This window comes from Rana temporaria, chromosome 6 (genome assembly GCF_905171775.1).
Source record: "Rana temporaria chromosome 6, aRanTem1.1, whole genome shotgun sequence".
NCBI classification, from domain to species: domain Eukaryota; kingdom Metazoa; phylum Chordata; class Amphibia; order Anura; family Ranidae; genus Rana; species Rana temporaria.
In genome coordinates this window covers 25,085,478-25,103,920 of record NC_053494.1, presented here as the reverse complement: position 1 = coordinate 25,103,920, position 18,443 = coordinate 25,085,478, and the positions used below count along the sequence as shown (strand labels likewise).

At 44.8% G+C, this 18,443-nt stretch overlaps 1 protein-coding gene across 1 annotated transcript in view; it reads right to left on the bottom strand.

The window, feature by feature from the left end:
- Nucleotides 1–5,564: 5,564 nt before the first annotated feature.
- SYNGR3 (synaptogyrin 3) overlaps nucleotides 5,565–18,443 on the bottom strand; it is a 63,947-nt gene continuing 51,068 nt past the window's right edge. Inside the window, exons 2-4 of the mRNA XM_040356475.1 lie at nucleotides 17,582–17,816; nucleotides 9,800–9,942; nucleotides 5,565–6,107 (exon numbers count right to left, since the gene is read on the bottom strand). Of these exons, the coding sequence (XP_040212409.1) occupies nucleotides 5,898–6,107; nucleotides 9,800–9,942; nucleotides 17,582–17,816 (588 nt within the window). The 3' untranslated portion in view covers nucleotides 5,565–5,897. The remainder of the gene's footprint in view (nucleotides 6,108–9,799; nucleotides 9,943–17,581; nucleotides 17,817–18,443) is intronic.

The window sequence follows — 18,443 nt, the reverse complement described above, 5'->3', positions numbered from 1 at the left end:
ATTTCTTGGGAATTCCTGCAGTGAAATCTGCAAAATATACCCCACCTTTGCTCTTTAGCCTCGGTGCCTCTCCCTGCTTGATGTATCTTCATCATAAGAAGAGAATGAAAAATCCAACAGAGAAAATGAGACTCTTAGGCCCCTTTCAGACGGACGGCTGTTTTGCCGCAGTTAAAAGCACTACAAAAGTTTTGTGAAATTCAAGGCGCCAGGCACTGCGATTAGCTGCATTTGCACATTGCGATTACGTGCGTTTAATTGCGGCCGCGTTTAGCTGCGGTATTCATTTCCATAGCAACCCTTTTTATTTTCTTTGTTTTTGTTTGGGTCCCTTGAATTCTAAAACGCTGCTATCCGCAGTTGACAAAAAAGACTGCGATTACCTGCGGTTATGTGCATATTGCTGCGCTACATCGCACCTGGACGCATTCAATTCTATTATTTCTATTCGCACCAAACCGCATGTAACGTAATCGCACGCAAACGCTGTGTGTGAATGGGGCCATAGGAAAACATTGTGTGCTTTTAGCTGCGGTAGAAAAATAGAAAATCCGCAGCTAAAAGCACCATTCTATCCGTCCGTCTGAAAGGGGCCTAACGCAGTTGTCCTGGCATGTGGGTGAAGCAGGTGGCCAGGGCAGCGATCTCATCGCCAGTGTTCTGGAGTGTTGTAGGAAACAACTTGCTGGCAGTGAACCAAAAAAATGAAATGATCAGTCTTCAAAAAAGCTTTAAAAATTTCGAAGGAAAGCACAAATGTCCGTGTACATTAATTTTCATATCCCCCCTAGATTACCCAGTGCAGGAGGTAACCAGAACCCACCTGCACTGACATAAACATGAGGGTATCTGAGCATGCATATTTAGTAAATGCATGCGTGAAGGGAAATGGTAGGCAGTGACCTTCAGGGTAGGCATGGAACCAACAGTGATTGGACAAAAATATCCAACATGGCTGACCACTATTTCAACCCCGCCCCCCCAAAATCAGACAGCTGATATTGTCTGTGGTACCCATGGGAATTGATCCTTCCTATGATCCAATTTTGGCCAGATTAATCATCAGTTGTTGGGTAGATGCATGCAGGAAAGGAACGGGTAGCCAGTGACCTTCAGGGCAGGCTTGGAACCAACAATGAAATATCCAACATGGCTGGCCCCCATTTCCTCCAACCCCCAAAATCAGACAGCTGGGATTCTCTGTCACACCCATAGACAATGGACCGTCATATGATCCAATGTTGGCCAGAGTAAGCACCAATTCATAGGTAGATAGGGTAGGTTGGAGTTATAAACTCTGTTAGTTCTTTATCCCTATGTCCCCAGTAGGGAGATTTCCTCTTCTCTTTCTGTTTTAAAAGTAAATTAGTTGAAATCTTCCCAGTGGGGAAATAACAGCCTGATATAGGTCCATCTCTTCCTGCTCTAACCAGAAGTAAGAGCAATTCAGGGCCGGCCCTACAATGGGACCGGGTGGTACCATGGGTACCAGGCGGCACTTTTAGGGGGGCAGCATACTGACGCCCGCCAGCCAGCCCGTTCCGTTTCGCTGTATGTGAGGAGCACGGCGCCGGGCTGCCTGTGAGGACACTCGCAGAGGGGTGGGGGGAGCAGTCAGCAAGTGAGCGGGCAGGCGCCACTGCCTGTGAGGAGCCCGGCGCCGCTGCTGTTAGTGGTGACAGGAGCGGGTGGGCAGAACATTTATATATACATGTATAGAGCCATGACACGTCCTTTTACACTCTTATACACATGTATAGAGCCATGACAGGTCCTCTTTATACTCCTTTATACATGTATAGAGCCATGACGGGTCCCTTTTAGTTATCATGATATAAAATAATGAATGTGGGGGCCTTTTGGTGGGCGTGATTTTTTTTGGGGGGGGGGCAGCATTTCATTCTTGGTCCCAGGCAGCACAATGTCTTGGGCTGGCACTGGAGCAATTGTACTTTATTATTACAGAAAAAAATATTTTATTGCTCTATTGTTAGTGGCACCACTGACACTTTACTGTACCTTTCCAATATTCAGTGGGTAAAGCTGTTAGGTTAGCTGAAGCACTGTGGAGCCAATCAATTCACTTAGATTCAACATCATTGAGGCACAAAATGGCTGAGAAAGGTACAATGATCTCCTATCTGCATGTAGTCATTTCCTTACTATAAAACGCCTGTCATTAAGACAGGATTCCAGGAATGTTTTTTGTAGGGTCTTCATCAAGTTCAAGTATTGTGTGTGCACAGAACCATATTAAAAGGATCTATTCTAATTTGGCACTTTATAATGTTATAATTCATCATTCCAAGGGTTAGACCATTATAAAACTCAAGAAGCACCATATCCAATCTCAAAGTCACTAGATACTCTTAACCACTTAAGACCCGGACCAAAATGCAGCTAAAGGACCTTGCCCCTTTTTGCGATATAGCACTGCGTCACTAACTGACAATTGCGCGGTCGTGCGACGTGGCTCCCAAACAAAATTGGCGTCCTTTTTTCCCCAGAAATAGAGCTTTCTTTTGGTGGTATTTAATCACCTCTGCAGTTTTTATTTTTTGCGCTATAAAAAACAAAAATAGAGTGACAATTTTGAAAAAAATTCAATATTTTTTACTTTTTGCTATAATAAATATCCCCCAAAAATATATAAAAACATTTTTTTTTTCCTCAGTTTAGGCCGATACGTATTCTTCTATCTATTTTTGGTAAAAAAAAATCGCAATAAGCGTTTATCGGTTGGTTTGCGCAAAATGTATAACGTTTACAAAATAGGGGATAGTTTTATTGCATTTTTATATATTTATTTTGTTTACTACTAATGACGGCGATCAGCGATTTTTTTCGTGACTGCAACATTATAGCGGACACTTCGCACAATTTTGACACATTTTTGGGACCATTGTCATTTTCACAGCAAAAAATGCATTTAAAATGCATTGTTTATTGTGAAAATGACAATTGCAGTTTGGGAGTTAACCACAGGGGGCGCTGTAGGAGTTATGTGTGACCTGAAGTGTGTTTACAACTGTAAGGGGGTGTGGCTGTAGGTGTGACGTCATCGATTGTGTCCCCCTATAAAAGGGATGACACGATCGATGCTTCCGGTGGCTAAGTGGTTAAGGAGCCACAAAAGATGGTCACTCATGTAAGGTGTTAGAACTGACTTGGCAAAACACGATCGATGCTTCCGCCACAGTGAAGAACGGGGAAGCCGTGTTTACACACAGCTCTCCCCGTTCTTCAGCTCCGGGGACCGATCGCGGGACTCCAGCGGTCCCGGTCACAGTCACGAAGCTTCGGACCGGGTCGCGGGAGCGCGCGCCCGCGGCTGGGTACTAGTACAGGACGTACCTGTACGTACATGTGCCCAGCCGTGCCATTCTGCCGACGTATATGTGCAGGAGGTGGTCCTTAAGTGGTTAAGGAGCCACAAAAGATGGTCACTCATGTAAGGTGTTAGAACTGACTTGGCAAAACTGTAATTTTTCTGACATACGGCCTACCTGCAATATTGTTGGGCAAACTTTAATTAAACTAGTTTCCAATTTTAAGAGTCAGGGACCCAAATTACAGGATCCCCATCATTTAGGCCAATCATTGCTCTTCACGCTTCAGCAAATTGCTGTAGATTTGTTATATAATCTGTTTCCATTACCCCCTTCCCCCTTTGACCACTGTGCTGTGAGGCCTTTGTATTTTGCCCGACCTAGCTTTTGAACTTTATCTAAATTACATGTCAGCCAAGGGTAAAGGCCCATACACACGATCAGACTTTTCGACAACAACGGTCCGACGGACGTGTATTATCGGACAATCCGACCATCTGTACGCTCCATCGGACAATTGTTTTTGGTTTTCCAACGGACAAATGTTCGCTGTGCAGGCTCTCAAACTTTCCGACAACAAATGTCCGATGGAGGATCATCCAATCATGTGTACACAAGTCCATCGGACGAAAAGCCAAAGTACAAACACGCATGCTCAGGACAAATGCTAAACGTCAGACAATAGCAGAAGTTACACAAAGGGCGGCGGTAAAGAGCTGAAAAACCACATGATTTGGTGTATGTTGGCTAAAAATGTTCTGCCGTGTGTATGCAGAACAAGTTCACGGCCAACGCCCTTCAGACCAAAATCCACAGAAAGGTCCGATGGAAGTCGGATCGCGTGTACGAGGCTTTAGGAGGAAAGGTCTGTCGGTTTCATCATGGTAGCAGTATTAAGGGAAGGAGTGCCAACAGACAACAAGAGATATATATGTGCAACTCAAACTCAGCATTTACACACCTGTCCACTACCTAATGCTCAGATTACTATCATCTGGTTTTTATGATATAATACATAGCATTGTGCATTATTTAAAGAGTATTTAAACCCAAGCATTAAAATGTAATATATTGTAGCTTATGTGGTGGCTGTATTAGTTGTATTTTTTCAGTTTTTTTTTCCTTTATCGTCACCTGGTATTCCTGCCAAGTAACATACTTCCTGTCCTAGGGTCACAATGCTCACTCACTTAGGTAGATTCACACACATTGGCCTAAATTTAGGGCGGCCTAGCCTAGCCTTTTTAGGCTACACCGCCGTAAATTAGTTAGGCTAGTAGTGATTCACAATCTACTTACCTGCTAATCTACGGCAGTGTAGCCTAAAACGAGCGGGCGTAAGGGCGCCTAATTCAAATGACTTTGAGGGGGGCGTGTTGTATGGAAATGAGGCTTGACCTCACATTTTTTTACGTTTTTTGACACTGCGCATCCCCCGGGCGACTACATTTCGCAGTGCGCATTGCGGCTAAGTAGGCCGTACGGGCCCATTGATTTTGACGCGGACGTAAACGACGTAACTCCCGATTCGCGGACGACTTGCGCAAACAACGTAAAAAATTCGAACCTCGCGGCAGGAACGGCGGCCATACTTTAACATTGTTATTCCACGTTGTTTTTTTTCATGCCGAAAAATGATCGTGTGTACAAGTACGAGTTTACGAGTTTCGTCTCTAGCACATGTTTGATATGTTACTTCTAGTCATGCCATCCTCGTGATAAGGAAAGCCCAGAACTCAAGGGCTTTCAGTAACGTTGACTGTCTTTAATACAGGGCACTGAGCCTTTTTATCTAATAGAGAGCCATGAATTCAGGTGTGGTATGGCTCCAGCACTCATCTACTGTATGGGAGTTGGGTCCTGGGAAACTTTGAACACTAAATAGAGATAGATCTGTCCAGGTACATTCCTCTGGGTTCTTGTGACAGCTGAAAGCAAATGTCCTATACATGGACAAATAGGCCCAGTCACAGGTTCAACGACAAAGCTGCAAGTGTCCTGTCCTGCAACCAATTTGGCCAACCACATTGAAGGCCAAACCTGACAGATAGGGAGGCGCATAAGGTGTTGATACAGCCCGCATAGTATGGAATCTTCTGGCAGGGCCATTTAACGTCCTAGTGGATATTTGGCAGCTTTTCAAGTCAACTGGAGTCCATAAATGGCTTGGTTAACAAAGGTGGTCTATCAGCAATTGTATGGCACCTATTCAGTAATTTGATATCCAACCTTTTCTTTTTTATGTCTGCCATTCTCGCTGCTCCTAGCCATACCAAAGAAACCTTCACAACTTTGAATGAGGGTTGGTCTACCTTAGAGGGAACACTTTGTCTAAAATAAGAATACAATTAAAAAAAAGTATAAAATAAACCCTTTTCCGAAGATATCACAAACAAGCAATCAATATCACAGTACAGAGTGCACTGTACATGGAACTACAGGAAGAAAATCCAGCACTGGTTAACACATATAAAGTGCAGAGCAGAATGCACTAGTCATTCCATACTCTGTACTGTGTCAGCACACCTGCTTTATCTGCATACAAACATCCGCGCTGCCTCCTCTTCATCAGTAAGAGGGCGCCTGATACCCCTTGGGGTTGATGTCCGCATTTTCAGTGAAAGGAGGGCTCTGATAGGTTTCCGTGCTCTCAATTCCACTGCCCGTTGGGTATCCTGGATATTCGCCATTGGGTCCACTTGCGAATTGATCCGTCGCAAAGAGAGACATGTCGGTCCCTAGTCGGAATCGATGGAAGGCCATCACTGCCATGACAACCTAGAGGAAGAGTTAGGTTAAAGGGTTAGCGGAGGGTTAGGACATGGCATGCAAGATGAGGTGAACAGAATTTTGCCATTTAACAAATTTAAAAATCCTGAGAAATGACACATGGGAATCTAAAGCACTGTTGCTAATAAGACATAAAGTCAAACCTTATTCCACGTAAAATTTTATTTACAAAAATCGGAGTGGGGATGAGGTGATAGCTTTTTTTCTGTAGTCTCTGGCCCAGATTCACGTACAGCGGCGTATCTTTGAGCGGGCGTAACGTATCCTATTTACGTTACGCCTCCGCAACTTAGACGGGCAAGTGCAGTATTCTCAAAGCACTTGCTCCGTAAGTTGCAGCGGCGTAGCGTAAATAGGCCGGCGTAAGCCCGCCTAATTAAAATTTGGAAGATGTGGGCGTGTGTTATGTAAATGTTATGTGACCCCACGTAAATTACGTTTTTTTACGAACGGCGCATGCGCCGTCCACGGACATATCCCAGTGTGCATTGCTCCAAAGTAATCCGCAAGGACGTATTGGTTTCGACGTGAATGTAAATGACGTCCAGCCCCATTCACGGACGACTTACGCAAACAACGTAATTCAACACGGGAACGACGTCCATACTTAACATTGGTATGCCGCATGTACGCCTCATATAACAGGGGTAACTTTACGCCGGGAAAAGCCTAACATAAACTGCGTATCTGTACTGCGTCGGCCGGGCGTACGTTCGTGAATTTGCGTATCTAGCTGATTTACATATTTCTAGGCGTAAATCAGCGTACACGCCCCTATCGGCCAGCGTAAATATGCAGTTAAGATCCGAAGGCTTAAGAGACTTACGCCGGTCGGATCTAATACAAATCTATGCGTAACTGATTCTAAGAATCAGGCGCATAGATACGACGGCTCAGACTCAGAGATACGACGCCTCAGACTCAGAGATACGACGGCGTATCTGGAGATACGCCGTCGTATCTCCTTTGAGAATCTGGGCCTCTGACTCCAACAGAGAGGTTTCTTCCATAATAGCATGCAGTGAATCAAACTTTGTAGGCCTCTTCCCTCTAGAGCCCATTTTTCTGACATCTACCCATTAATGTATTGAGCTTGTACATAGAACAGTGATTCTCAACCTTTCTAGTGCCCTTGATAACATTTCCCAAGTTGTGGGGACCCCTAACAGTAAAATTATTTTCGTAGCGTGGGTTGTCAGCACCCAAGGCAAGACAAGTAATTTGGGCCTCTAAACCAATGGATATTTAGCGCTCCCTGAGTCCCTTCCACTCGTACAGTATTAAAACCCCTTATGGTACATTTTAGGATGTACCGCGCTCTCTCCTTTTCTCCTGTTCTCCTTTATTTCCCTTTTATCTCTCTCTATCCTAATTTCTTGTTTTTTCCCCCCCATCCCTCTCTAGCCATTTTTCTTGTTCCTCCCCCTCTTTTCCTCTCCCTTGCATGTATTCTTTATTTGTATTCCTTCTCTTACTCCTTGGTGGGGGGGGGGGGGGGGATTGGGATGGGTGGCAGTGCTGGCGGGGAGTTGGGATCAGTGGCCATGCTGGTGGGGGGATGGGATCAGTGGCAGTGCTGGGGGGAGTTCTGATCAGCCAATTTAGGTGCTCCTGGTCAAGGTCATCTACTAATCTGAGAACTGTATTGGGGACTTTTAATGGCAACTCTAATCACAGCCTGGTAGTGTTACTCACTGTGTCTCCAGCTATGTGGTGTCTCGCAGCAGTGACACCTATGCCAAAATCAGGAGATAGGGTCTCCTCCGGCTCCTCCCATTTCACATAAGTCAGCTGACCTCTAGTCTCTCCCCCCCTCCCATGCCGTGAACTGATTTGACGGCTGTAAAGAGGTAGAGTGGGCGGCCGCAGGCTCCATGGACAGCCCAGCTAGGTGGCCGCGAAAAGGCTGGGAGAACGGTGTGGGCTTCAGGAACAGCCCAGGATTCGTTGACCCCTGGCAAATTGTAATTTTGCCGAGGGGGTCCTGACCCCCAGGCCTTACAAAGGAACTTCCTAAAGTTTAAAAAATAGGGTTAAACAGGCTATGATCAGAGTTCTGCTTTAAAGTGACCCTTGCTACTTTTTTCGGTATGTTATTTTCAGAAGTCAGCAGTAGCATGCTTGCATAGTTCTGTAAGTATACCCAGATACAATGACAATATTCCTCATTTCTTAATTAATATTTTTTTTATTGGCTGATCAAATCATAGCAGAGTAAGCTGTCAATAAATAATAAAAACAAAAGAATAATTTGTTCCAATCAATAGAGAAGGGATGATGTCATTGTATGTATTCTGAAGGTTAAGCCCATTTTCGCAGGGCATCACAGCTGCTTTCTATGGATTGCTAAAGAGCTGTGAGAGGGGGAGCAATACAAAGCTGTAAGGCTGCATTCACACCTAGGCGTTTTGTCGCCTGAAGCGCGACGCTCAAAGACGCTAGAGGGGAAAAATAACATTATTCTCTATGGAGATGGTTCACATCTCCACGCCGAATGCCTGAAGCTCAAACAAGTCCCGGACCCTTTTTTGTCGCGCGTATCGGGCAGCTTGGGCGTTTTCCATAGCCGACAATGACCTGTACAAAACCGCGGTTTAAAAACGACACGTTTTGTCGTGGCAAATCGCGGTAAAAAATGCTGCAATTTGTCACGGCAAATCACGGTAAAAAACGCCGCAAATCGCCTACGCTAAGGTGTGAATGCAGCCTTTAAAAAAATGCTCTTTTACTCCTGTTTAGATCATTTCAAATAGGTCTAAGCAGTGACTTTGAAATTTAGGAAATTGTAGGTTGTTCTCTTTGTTTGGATCTCCACTATATATACAGGGCTAGATTCAGAGAGAATTTACGCCGGTGTATCTATTGATACGCTGCGTAAATTCAAATCTGCGCCGGCGTATCTTCTTTCTGTATTCAGAAAGCAAGATACGCCGAAATTTGCCTAAGATCCGACTGGCGTCGTATCTTAGTTGCATATTTATGCTGGCCGCTAGGTGGCACTTCCGTCTATTTCAGCGTAGAATATGCAAATGAGCTGGATATGCCGATTCAGAAACGTACGTGCGCCCGGCGCATTTTTTTACGTCGTTTACGTTAGGCTTTTTCCGGCGTAAGGTTGCTCCTGCTGATATGAGGCGTACGCAATGTTAAGTATGGACGTCGTTCCCGCGCCGAATTTTGAAATTTTTACGTCGTTTGCGTAAGTCGTTCGCGAATAGGGCTGTACGTAAGTTACGTTCACGTCTAAAGCATTGACGATTTGCGGCGGAATTTCGAGCATGCGCACTGGGATTCTTTTACGAACGGCGCATGCGTCGTTCGTAAAAAACGACAAATACGTGGGGTCAAACTAAATTTAAATAAAACACGCCCACATCATCCAAATTTGAATTAGGCGGGCTTACGCCGGAGCACATACGTTACGCCGCCGTAACTTAGGGTGCAAGTTCTTTCAGAATACGGAACTTGCGCCCTAATTTACGGCGGCGTAACGTACGCCCGCACAAGATTACACAGGGCTACCTGAATCTAGCCCACAGTATATACATACAATCATAAATAGATAGATTATATTACAATTTTTATGTATTAAAATGTAATTGCCTCCAAGTTCCACACCCATAATAACACCAGACAAAAGAGTGGTTACACAAATACCCAACAAACAGTCCTTATCTTACCCAAGTGATGATGGAGAAGAAGGAGAAGGCGATGGCAGCTCTTGCCGCGTCAGATGCTTGGTCCACTGCTGGTGAGTAAGGCGTTCTTTGCCATTGGTTGGCCAGGAAACAGAAACACACGAACCAGAGGAAGGCCCAAAATGCTGTAGAAGGCAGAGAGAGAGACAGTAATGTTCTTTGTGAGCTGAGAACACACTTGGGCAATGTGGTTAGTAAATCAGTGATGGTCCTTATATTGACCAATGATTGAGTTGACTATAATCGGTAAAGACCATGGCCTAGGACAGCAGAACTAACAAGGATGGTACAGAGACAGCCACTCATCATGATGCTCACCAAAGACCCCTGAGCTAAAACAATGTTTAGCCCCTTCAATTGACTACTGCCAAAATGCAAAGACGTATTCACTGTACATAGATAAATACAGAGAAAGAATGGTCTTTGTGATATTCTGTAACAAACTAGGAGCATGGTAAGACCTCCAATTTCTCAGTAGCTGAAACAATAAATAATGAAGCCAATTTAAAGCCCTTTGGACCCTTAAAAAGAAAAATTACACCTGTAAAGTGAAACTCTGTGCAAGATTTCGCTTCATGGAGTAAGGACGATCATAAGAAAAGTGAGGGATCAGCCCAGAACTACCAGGAGGAGCTTGCGAATGACCATAGTCACCAAACAAACCAAAGCCGCAAGGTCCCCCTCCTCAAGAAGGCACACGTACAGGTCCGTCTGCAGTTTGCCAATGAACATCTAAATGATTCAGAGAAGGATTGGGAGAATGTGCTGTGGTCAGATGAGACTAAAATCAAGCTATTTGGCATTAACTCGACTCACTGTGTTTGGAAGGAGAAAAATTCTGACTATGACCCTAAGAACACCGGACCAGATTCATGTAGACTAGCGGCGGCGTAACGTATCGTAGACGTATCGTAGATACGTTACACCGCTGCAAGTTTTCATCGCAAGTGCCTGATTCACAAAGCACTTGCAATGAAAACCTACGCTGGCGGCCTCCGGCGTAAGCCCGCGTAATTTAAATGGGCGTGTGCCATTTAAATTAGGCGCGCTCCCGCGCCGGACCTACTGCGCATGCTCCGTTTCAAAATTCCCGCCGTGCTTTGCGTGAAGTGACGTCATTTTTTCGAACGGCGACGTGCGTAGCATACTTTCGTATTACCGGACGTTTTACGCAAGACAAAAAATTTTTTACATTTCGACGCGGGAACGACGGCCATACTTTAAACAGCACATACGTGTGCTGTCTAAAGTTCGGGTAGGTCAAACGACGCCTAAAATTGCGACGGGAAACTATACCAGCGACGACGTACCGAACGCGAAAATCCGTCGTGGATCGCCGTAACTGCTAATTTGCATACCCGACGCTGGAATACGACGCAAACTCCCCCCAGCGGCGGCCGCGGTACTGCATCCTAAGATCCGACAGTGTAAAACAATTACACCTGTCGGATCTTAGGGCTATCTATGCGGCTGATTCTATGAATCAGCCGCATAGATACTCTGAGAGATACGACGGAGTATCTGAGATACTCCGTCGTATCTCCGCTGTGAATCTGGCCCACCATCCCTACAGTCAAGCACGGAGGTGGAAACATTATGCTATGGGGCTGTTTCTCTGCTAAAGGTACAGACTGACTTTGCCATATTGAGAGGCCAATGGATGGGACCATGTATTGTAAAATCTTGGATGAAAACCTTCTTCCCTCAGCCAGAACACTGATGATGGGTTGTGGATGGGTCTTTCAGCATTAGAATGACTCAAAACATACCATCAAGGCAACAAATAAGAAGCACATTAAGGTCATGGAGTGGCCTAGCCAGTCTCCAGACCTTAATTCTATAGAAAATTAAAATGTAAAATAATTAAAAGCCAGCAGCTACACATACTGCAGCTGCTGGCTTTTAACAATAGGACACTTACCTGTTCTGGAGTCCAGCGATGTCGGCACCGCAGCTGATATTTCCATCAGCTGTCGGGTGCTGCCACCACCACTGCGGGTAAGGGAACCCGGCAGTGTAGCCTTACAGCTTCACTCCAGGAACCCTGCTACGCATGCACGAGGCCCCGCTCCTCTCTACTACTGGCCCGGCGACAGGGGGAGGAGGAAAAAAGAGCCCAGCGGTGACATCATGGGCCGCGGCGCAGACTCCCGGAAGTGGGAACAGGATACCTGTTTTTTTCTGTCCCCCCGAAAGGTGACAATTGTGGCACCGGAGGGGGAGAGGAGGCAAATGTAATTCTGCCTCGCCCACCGTTCAATGCATTTCGGAGGGGTTGCCTGGTTGGTTTACTGTACCCATTCTGTGAAAAAAAAAGGACCTGGATACATTTGTATACAAATACAACTGGCCCTTTAAAGGCAACCATAATGCTGATGCGGCCTGCCATGAAGTTGAGTTTGACACACTTGCTCCAAAGAAAAGCCGTTGTTTAACAAAAGTAAAGAAAAAAATACTTATTAAAAAAAACTTTTTACATTCTGCAGGTACATCTTGTACCACTGGTCAAAGGACCATTACGTGTCATGGGTAATTTGTACAAACATATAGACACAGTGGGCCAGATTCAGGTACAATTGTGCCCGTGTAACGTAACCCGTTTACGATACACCGCCGCAAGTTTCCAGTTTTAGTGCCCGATCCACAAAGCACTTACCTGGAAACTTGCGGCGGTGTATTGTAAATACGTCCGGCGCAAGGCGGGCCAATTCAAATGGGCGTGTGCCATTTAAATTAGGCGCGCTCCCGCGCCGGACCTACTGCGCATGCTCCGTTTCGCAATTCCCGTCGTGCTTTGCGCGCAGTGACGTCATTTTTTCAAACGTCGACGCGCGTAGCGTAATTCCGTATTCCCGGACGGGTTACGCAAACGACGTTCATTTTTAAATTTCGACGCGGGAACGACGGCCATACTTTATACAGCAATACGATTGCTGTGTAAAGTTAAGGCACCAAAAACGACGACTAACTTTGCGACGGGAAACTAGACTAGCGGCGACGTAGCGAACGCGAAAATTCGTTGTGGATCGCCGTAACTCCTAATTTGCATACCCGACGCTGGTTTACGACGCGAACTCCCCCCAGCGGCGGCCGCGGTATTGCATCCTAAGATCCGACAGTGTAAAACAATTACACCTGTCGGATCTTATGGATACCTATGCGTAACTGATTCTATGAATCAGTCGCATAGATAGAAACAGAGATACGACGGCGTATCAGGAGATATGCCGTCGTATCTCTTTTGTGAATCTGGCCCAGAGATCTCAGGCTCTCTCTAAAAACAATTCAATGTAACTGAGAGTTTCACTTCATCGTGAAGAAACAATAAAATAAGGAAATGCAAGCATGCAATAAAACCGCAAAAAAATTGTTTTAACCACTTAGACGGAAGTGTGTGACAAAACTGGGGAGAGCTTTAAAGCAGATGGGTGGAGATATGACTTTTGATGCTGGCACACTCCATTCTAAAAAGAGTATTTTGCATTTAAAGTGTATCGTATTTTTTTTCACTGTCAGCAGTACATCCCTCTATGTTGCCTTTCACATAATCCCAAGTGTTCTTATCCCTTTGCACTTCCAATGTTTTACTTGTTGATGCTGAAAGCATGGCCCCTTCTGCAACACTTTAGTAGGCTGACAATGCAGCAAAATACCGTTCAATTTACAGAAGCGTTGTCACCCTATCCAAACATTCTTGTCACAGGATAGCAGGATGACTTAGCCCTGCCTGCCCTTCACTGTGGAAGAGGGACAACAGCGTCTACTATGGTTCTTCCAATTGCAACAGATGTGCTTCCATTAAGGAGGAGCATACGGAGACTGAGAAATCCATAGCTGCACTAAAACCACCAACAAGAGGTACTTATCTTCCAAATTAATAAAGCACATATGTATAGTAGTGTTGGGTTATCCATGTACTTCCCTTGCATGTGTATAAACGAGTTACAGCTTGTATAAGTGTACATTTGCTGTCCCCTCAAAATAACTCAACACACAGCCAATAATGTCTAAACCTCATGGAAAATAACTTTCTGAAGATCTATAAAAATTGTTGCTCTACATAAAGATGGCCTAGGCTATAAGAAGATTGCCAAGACCCTGAAACTGAGCTGCAGCCCAGTAACCAAGACCATACAGCATACACCACCGCGCCCCAGACGACGTCATTTGTGTGACAAAACGCACGTCGGGAGAGGAGACGTGTTGACGTTTTGCGTGACAGTCCAAGTGGACAAGCGTTAGTTTTATTTTTATGCTTCTATGTGATCGTAAGTGTTTTATCTCATTAAATGTTACACTTTATACTACGGTATTTCACTATTGTGAGTCCCATTATTTTTTTGGGTATCCCATCCATCTGGTGACATCTGTGCCTTGAGGATCCATTTCCACTGTTGTGTGCTGCAGTCCATGACTAAAGGCCCAGGCTGGGGTTTACAGCCGCAAGCCATCTTTGCTTGCCATCTGGTAAGCCTGCATTCCTTGTGGTGTTTTTTACTTTTGGTGGGGGTTGCCACCTCATCCCATTAAACCCGAACACATATTAATTACTCAGGTTTTGTGGCTGATTAGGCGATAATTAAACTCACTTGGTGCCTTATCTACATTAAATTAGCCCCAGAACCTGTGTAATTAATATGTGTTTGGGTTTAAAGGGATGAGGCGGCAACCCTATGTGCAGCCATAACCCTGGAATTAAACTGCAAAGTAATGATATAAATTGCCAGTTAGGCGGCCGGCAAGTGGTTAAGGAAGCTCTCTTGCCATTACCTCTTTCTGCCCACTTCTTAATAATTGCACTCGAGATCTCTGGCACACTGCTGCAGCCATTAGACAAAAGTAAAGGAACTCATTAGATGTTCCACAATGAGCCGATAGCGCAGGGTCCAGATTCTACTCGGGGTATAATTAGTAATAACTCTGTGTTCCAAACACGGCAATGGAGAGAACATGCGTTTCTAAATGCCAGCTATGGAGTAGAGACTCTGGGCTTACGCTCAGCTAATGGGCAAACAATGCTTAATTACAGCATACACTGCCTACAACAATATGAACAGCGAGCGTTTGAGTCATAGCCACTACAGGCCATAATCTGCAGTCCCAGCGTACACCAATGAACAATATGGCCCGGATTCAGATACATTTACGTATCTTTCGGCGGGCGTAGCGTATCTCAGATACACTATGCCGCCGTAACTTAGGGCGCAAGTTCAGTATTCAGAAAGAACTTGCGCCCTAAGTTACGGCGGCGTAGTGTAAATGTGTCGGCGTAAGCCCGCCTAATTCAAATGTGGCTAGTAGTGGGCGTGTTTTATGTAAAACTCTCATGACCCCACGTAATTGACGCTGTTTTCGAACGGCGCAAATGCGCCATCCGTGAACGTTTCCAAGTGCGCATGCTCCAAATTACGCCGCAAACTGTCAATGCTTTCGACGTGAACGTAACTTATGTACAGCCCTATTCGCGAACGACTTACGCAAACGACGTAAAATACGACGCTGTTCGGTCGTTTCCGACGTCCATACTTAACAGGACTTACCCCTGCTTTATGAGGGGTAACTTTACGCCGGAAAAAGCCTTACGTAAACGACGTAAAAAAATGCGCCAGGGCGGACGTACGTTTCTGAATCGGCGTATCTACCTAATTTGCATATTCCTCACGTAAATCTACGGAAGCGCCACCTAGCGGCCAGCGTAAATATGCAGCCTAAGATACGATGGTGTAAGAGACTTACGCCGGTCGGATCTTAGGGAAATCTATGCGTAACTGATTGTACGAATCAGTCGCATAGATACGACCCCGCACACTCAGAGTTACGACGGCGAGGGAACCTGGCAGTGAAGCCGCAACGCTTCGCTTCCTGATTCCCTCACCGAGGATGGCGGCGGGGGCATCCGAGAGACAAGCGTCTGCTCTGCTTCGGCTGCCGACATCGCGGGCACCTTGGACAGGTAAGTGTCCATTTATTAAAAGTCAGCAGCTGCAGTATTTGTAGCTGCTGGCTTTTAATATTTATTTTTTTAGGTAGACCTCCGCTTTAACATTTTAAAAACATGATTTCTCTGTAGTTTAAATGTATTCGATGCACATTGGAGCAGTCATACTTGCTTATTACATGTTCAGCTTTCTAATGGTGCTTAGTGATCATACCATGCTGATCCTTCAAACTTCATGTCTGCTAGACAGGGTCTGCCTGACTGGATCCAATTAATTGTCTGCAGTCTCTAATTATGTTGAATACACACAACTCTTGGGACTTAGAAATCACGTGATCTGTCAAGATTTCAAGAGTTGGAGATTTGTTTGCCAGCTATGAAAGTTTTTTGCTTTGGCATGAGAATGCAGTTGACAATAAAGGTGGTCACAACATTTGGCCAATACGATGATTATAATACTGTTTGAGAATGAACTAGTTAGTATACTGGCAGTACACGTTGGGTGGATGGTGGTCGGTCCATTATAGAGCAAGTAGAGGAAAGGGGGGGGGGGACCCTTGGTTAGTGGGACATGAGATATGGTTTAGGTGAGAGGTGGAAATTTAATTGGATGGTCATTACTTAATAGTCTGGTTTGATACTATTGAGTATATTGGAACCATTTTACTATGGATTATTGGGTATCAATTGGAAAGGTTTGAATGAAATAGTCAAAGAAATGTGTACCTGTGTTTCCCTATGTAAGAAGGCCTCCACCCAATCCATACTAAAAACATAAGACAGTTTATCTACAAGCAATGAGATAGTGGGGATCTATTTGTGCAGGATAGTTTTTCTTGCTACAGGTCCACTTTAAAGTTGTGGGGCCAGATTCACGTACCTGGGCGCATCTTTGTGCAGGCGTAGAGTATTTTTTTTACGCTACGCCGCCGCAAATTAGAGAGGCAAGTGCAGGATTCACAAAGCACTTGCTCTGTAAATTGCGGTGGTGTAGCGTAAATTGGCCGACGTAAGCCTGCCTAATTTAAAGTAGGAAGCAGGTGGGCGTCATCTATTTAAATTAAGCGTGACCCCATGTAAATTAATGGCCGGTCGAACTGGGCATGCGCGCGCATGCTCAGAATCACGTTGCATATACTCCCTAAGTTACGTCGGCGCAATGCCTACGACGTAAACGTAACTTACGCACAGCCCTATTCACGTACGACTTACGTAAACGACATCAATTTTGACGGTCGTTCCGACGTCCATACCTTAACATGACTTACCCCTGCTTTATGAGGGGTAGAGTTACGCCGGTCGTACGCCTTACGTAAACAGCGTACATTAATACGCCGGGCGCAAGTACGTTCGTGAATCGGCGTATCTAGGTCATTTGCATATTTATAATGGGAACGCCAAATGCGTCCAGCGTAACTATGCGCCCACAATACGCCGGCGTAGGCAAGTTACGTCGGACGGCTGAAGCCATGTTTTTGGACATATCTTGCTTTGTGAAGCGGCGTAAAGATGCGACGGCGCACATTTGAAATTACGGCGGCGTATCTGGAGATACGCCGGTGTAGAAGCTTTCTGAATCTGGTCCATGGTCTGTACAACTCCACTCTTTGAGCTGAGGATGTCTGCAATGAAAGATGGGGTTTGATTGCACATTCACAACATGAGAACATCAGTCCAGTAACATGGGGGGGGGCATGCATGATCCAACACACCCATATCAGACAGCAGTCCCGGACTGCAGACCACCAAAGAGGAAAGGCTTGGTTGAAATGCCTTGGTCAAATTGTGGTTATGATTGAATGGACACGGAAGTTAGTGACACTGACCTGAGAAGCCCATGTCCAGCAAGACAGCCTTTTTCCTGTCCTTTACGCTGCTGATCTGTGGGAAGTTAATGTCCAGGATGAGGAAGAAGACACAAGCGAAGAAGGCAATGATTCCGATGGAGATTGCATAGTTGCACGCCCCTTCATTTTTGTTGTACACACAGTGCAGTTCAGGGCTCTCAATGTTGATGTAACCTTCATTTATTATGGAGCCAAAGACCACGATGGACAATACCTGAAAGGGTTCAAAATGTCAGGTTAGTAAATAACGCCATCCAAGTAATCTGGCCTAGATGACCAATTTTCTTTGGAAAGTTTTCAATCCTGCAAAACGTGTTTGTGTAAAAATATCACAAATGGTATAATATATATATATATATATATATATATATATATATATATATATATATATATATATATATATATATATATATATATATAAAATAAACATAGTACCAGGCCTGTTCCCTAAATCACAGCAATTTATCTCTCACAATCTATAACCCGACTGCCAGGGAGAATAAGTATTAAGGCTCCAGGGACTTTAGTGGTCCATATATATATATATATATATATATATATATACACACACACACACTGATTAGCCATAAAATTATGATCACTGACAGATAGAGTGGTGAATCCATAGACAGCAATAACAATTTAACAAAAGTTTTAACTCTTCTTCACTCCATCGGAAAAAATATGCATTACCCAGGCTTTAAAAATATACAGTACATATGTTTAAACCGACCAATCAAAATCCTGTATTTGGATGCAGCAGATTAGACACAGTGATTGAGGGATAATCATTTTCTATATTCAGTCTCCTATTATTTTCCATGTGACCTAGCAAAGAGCA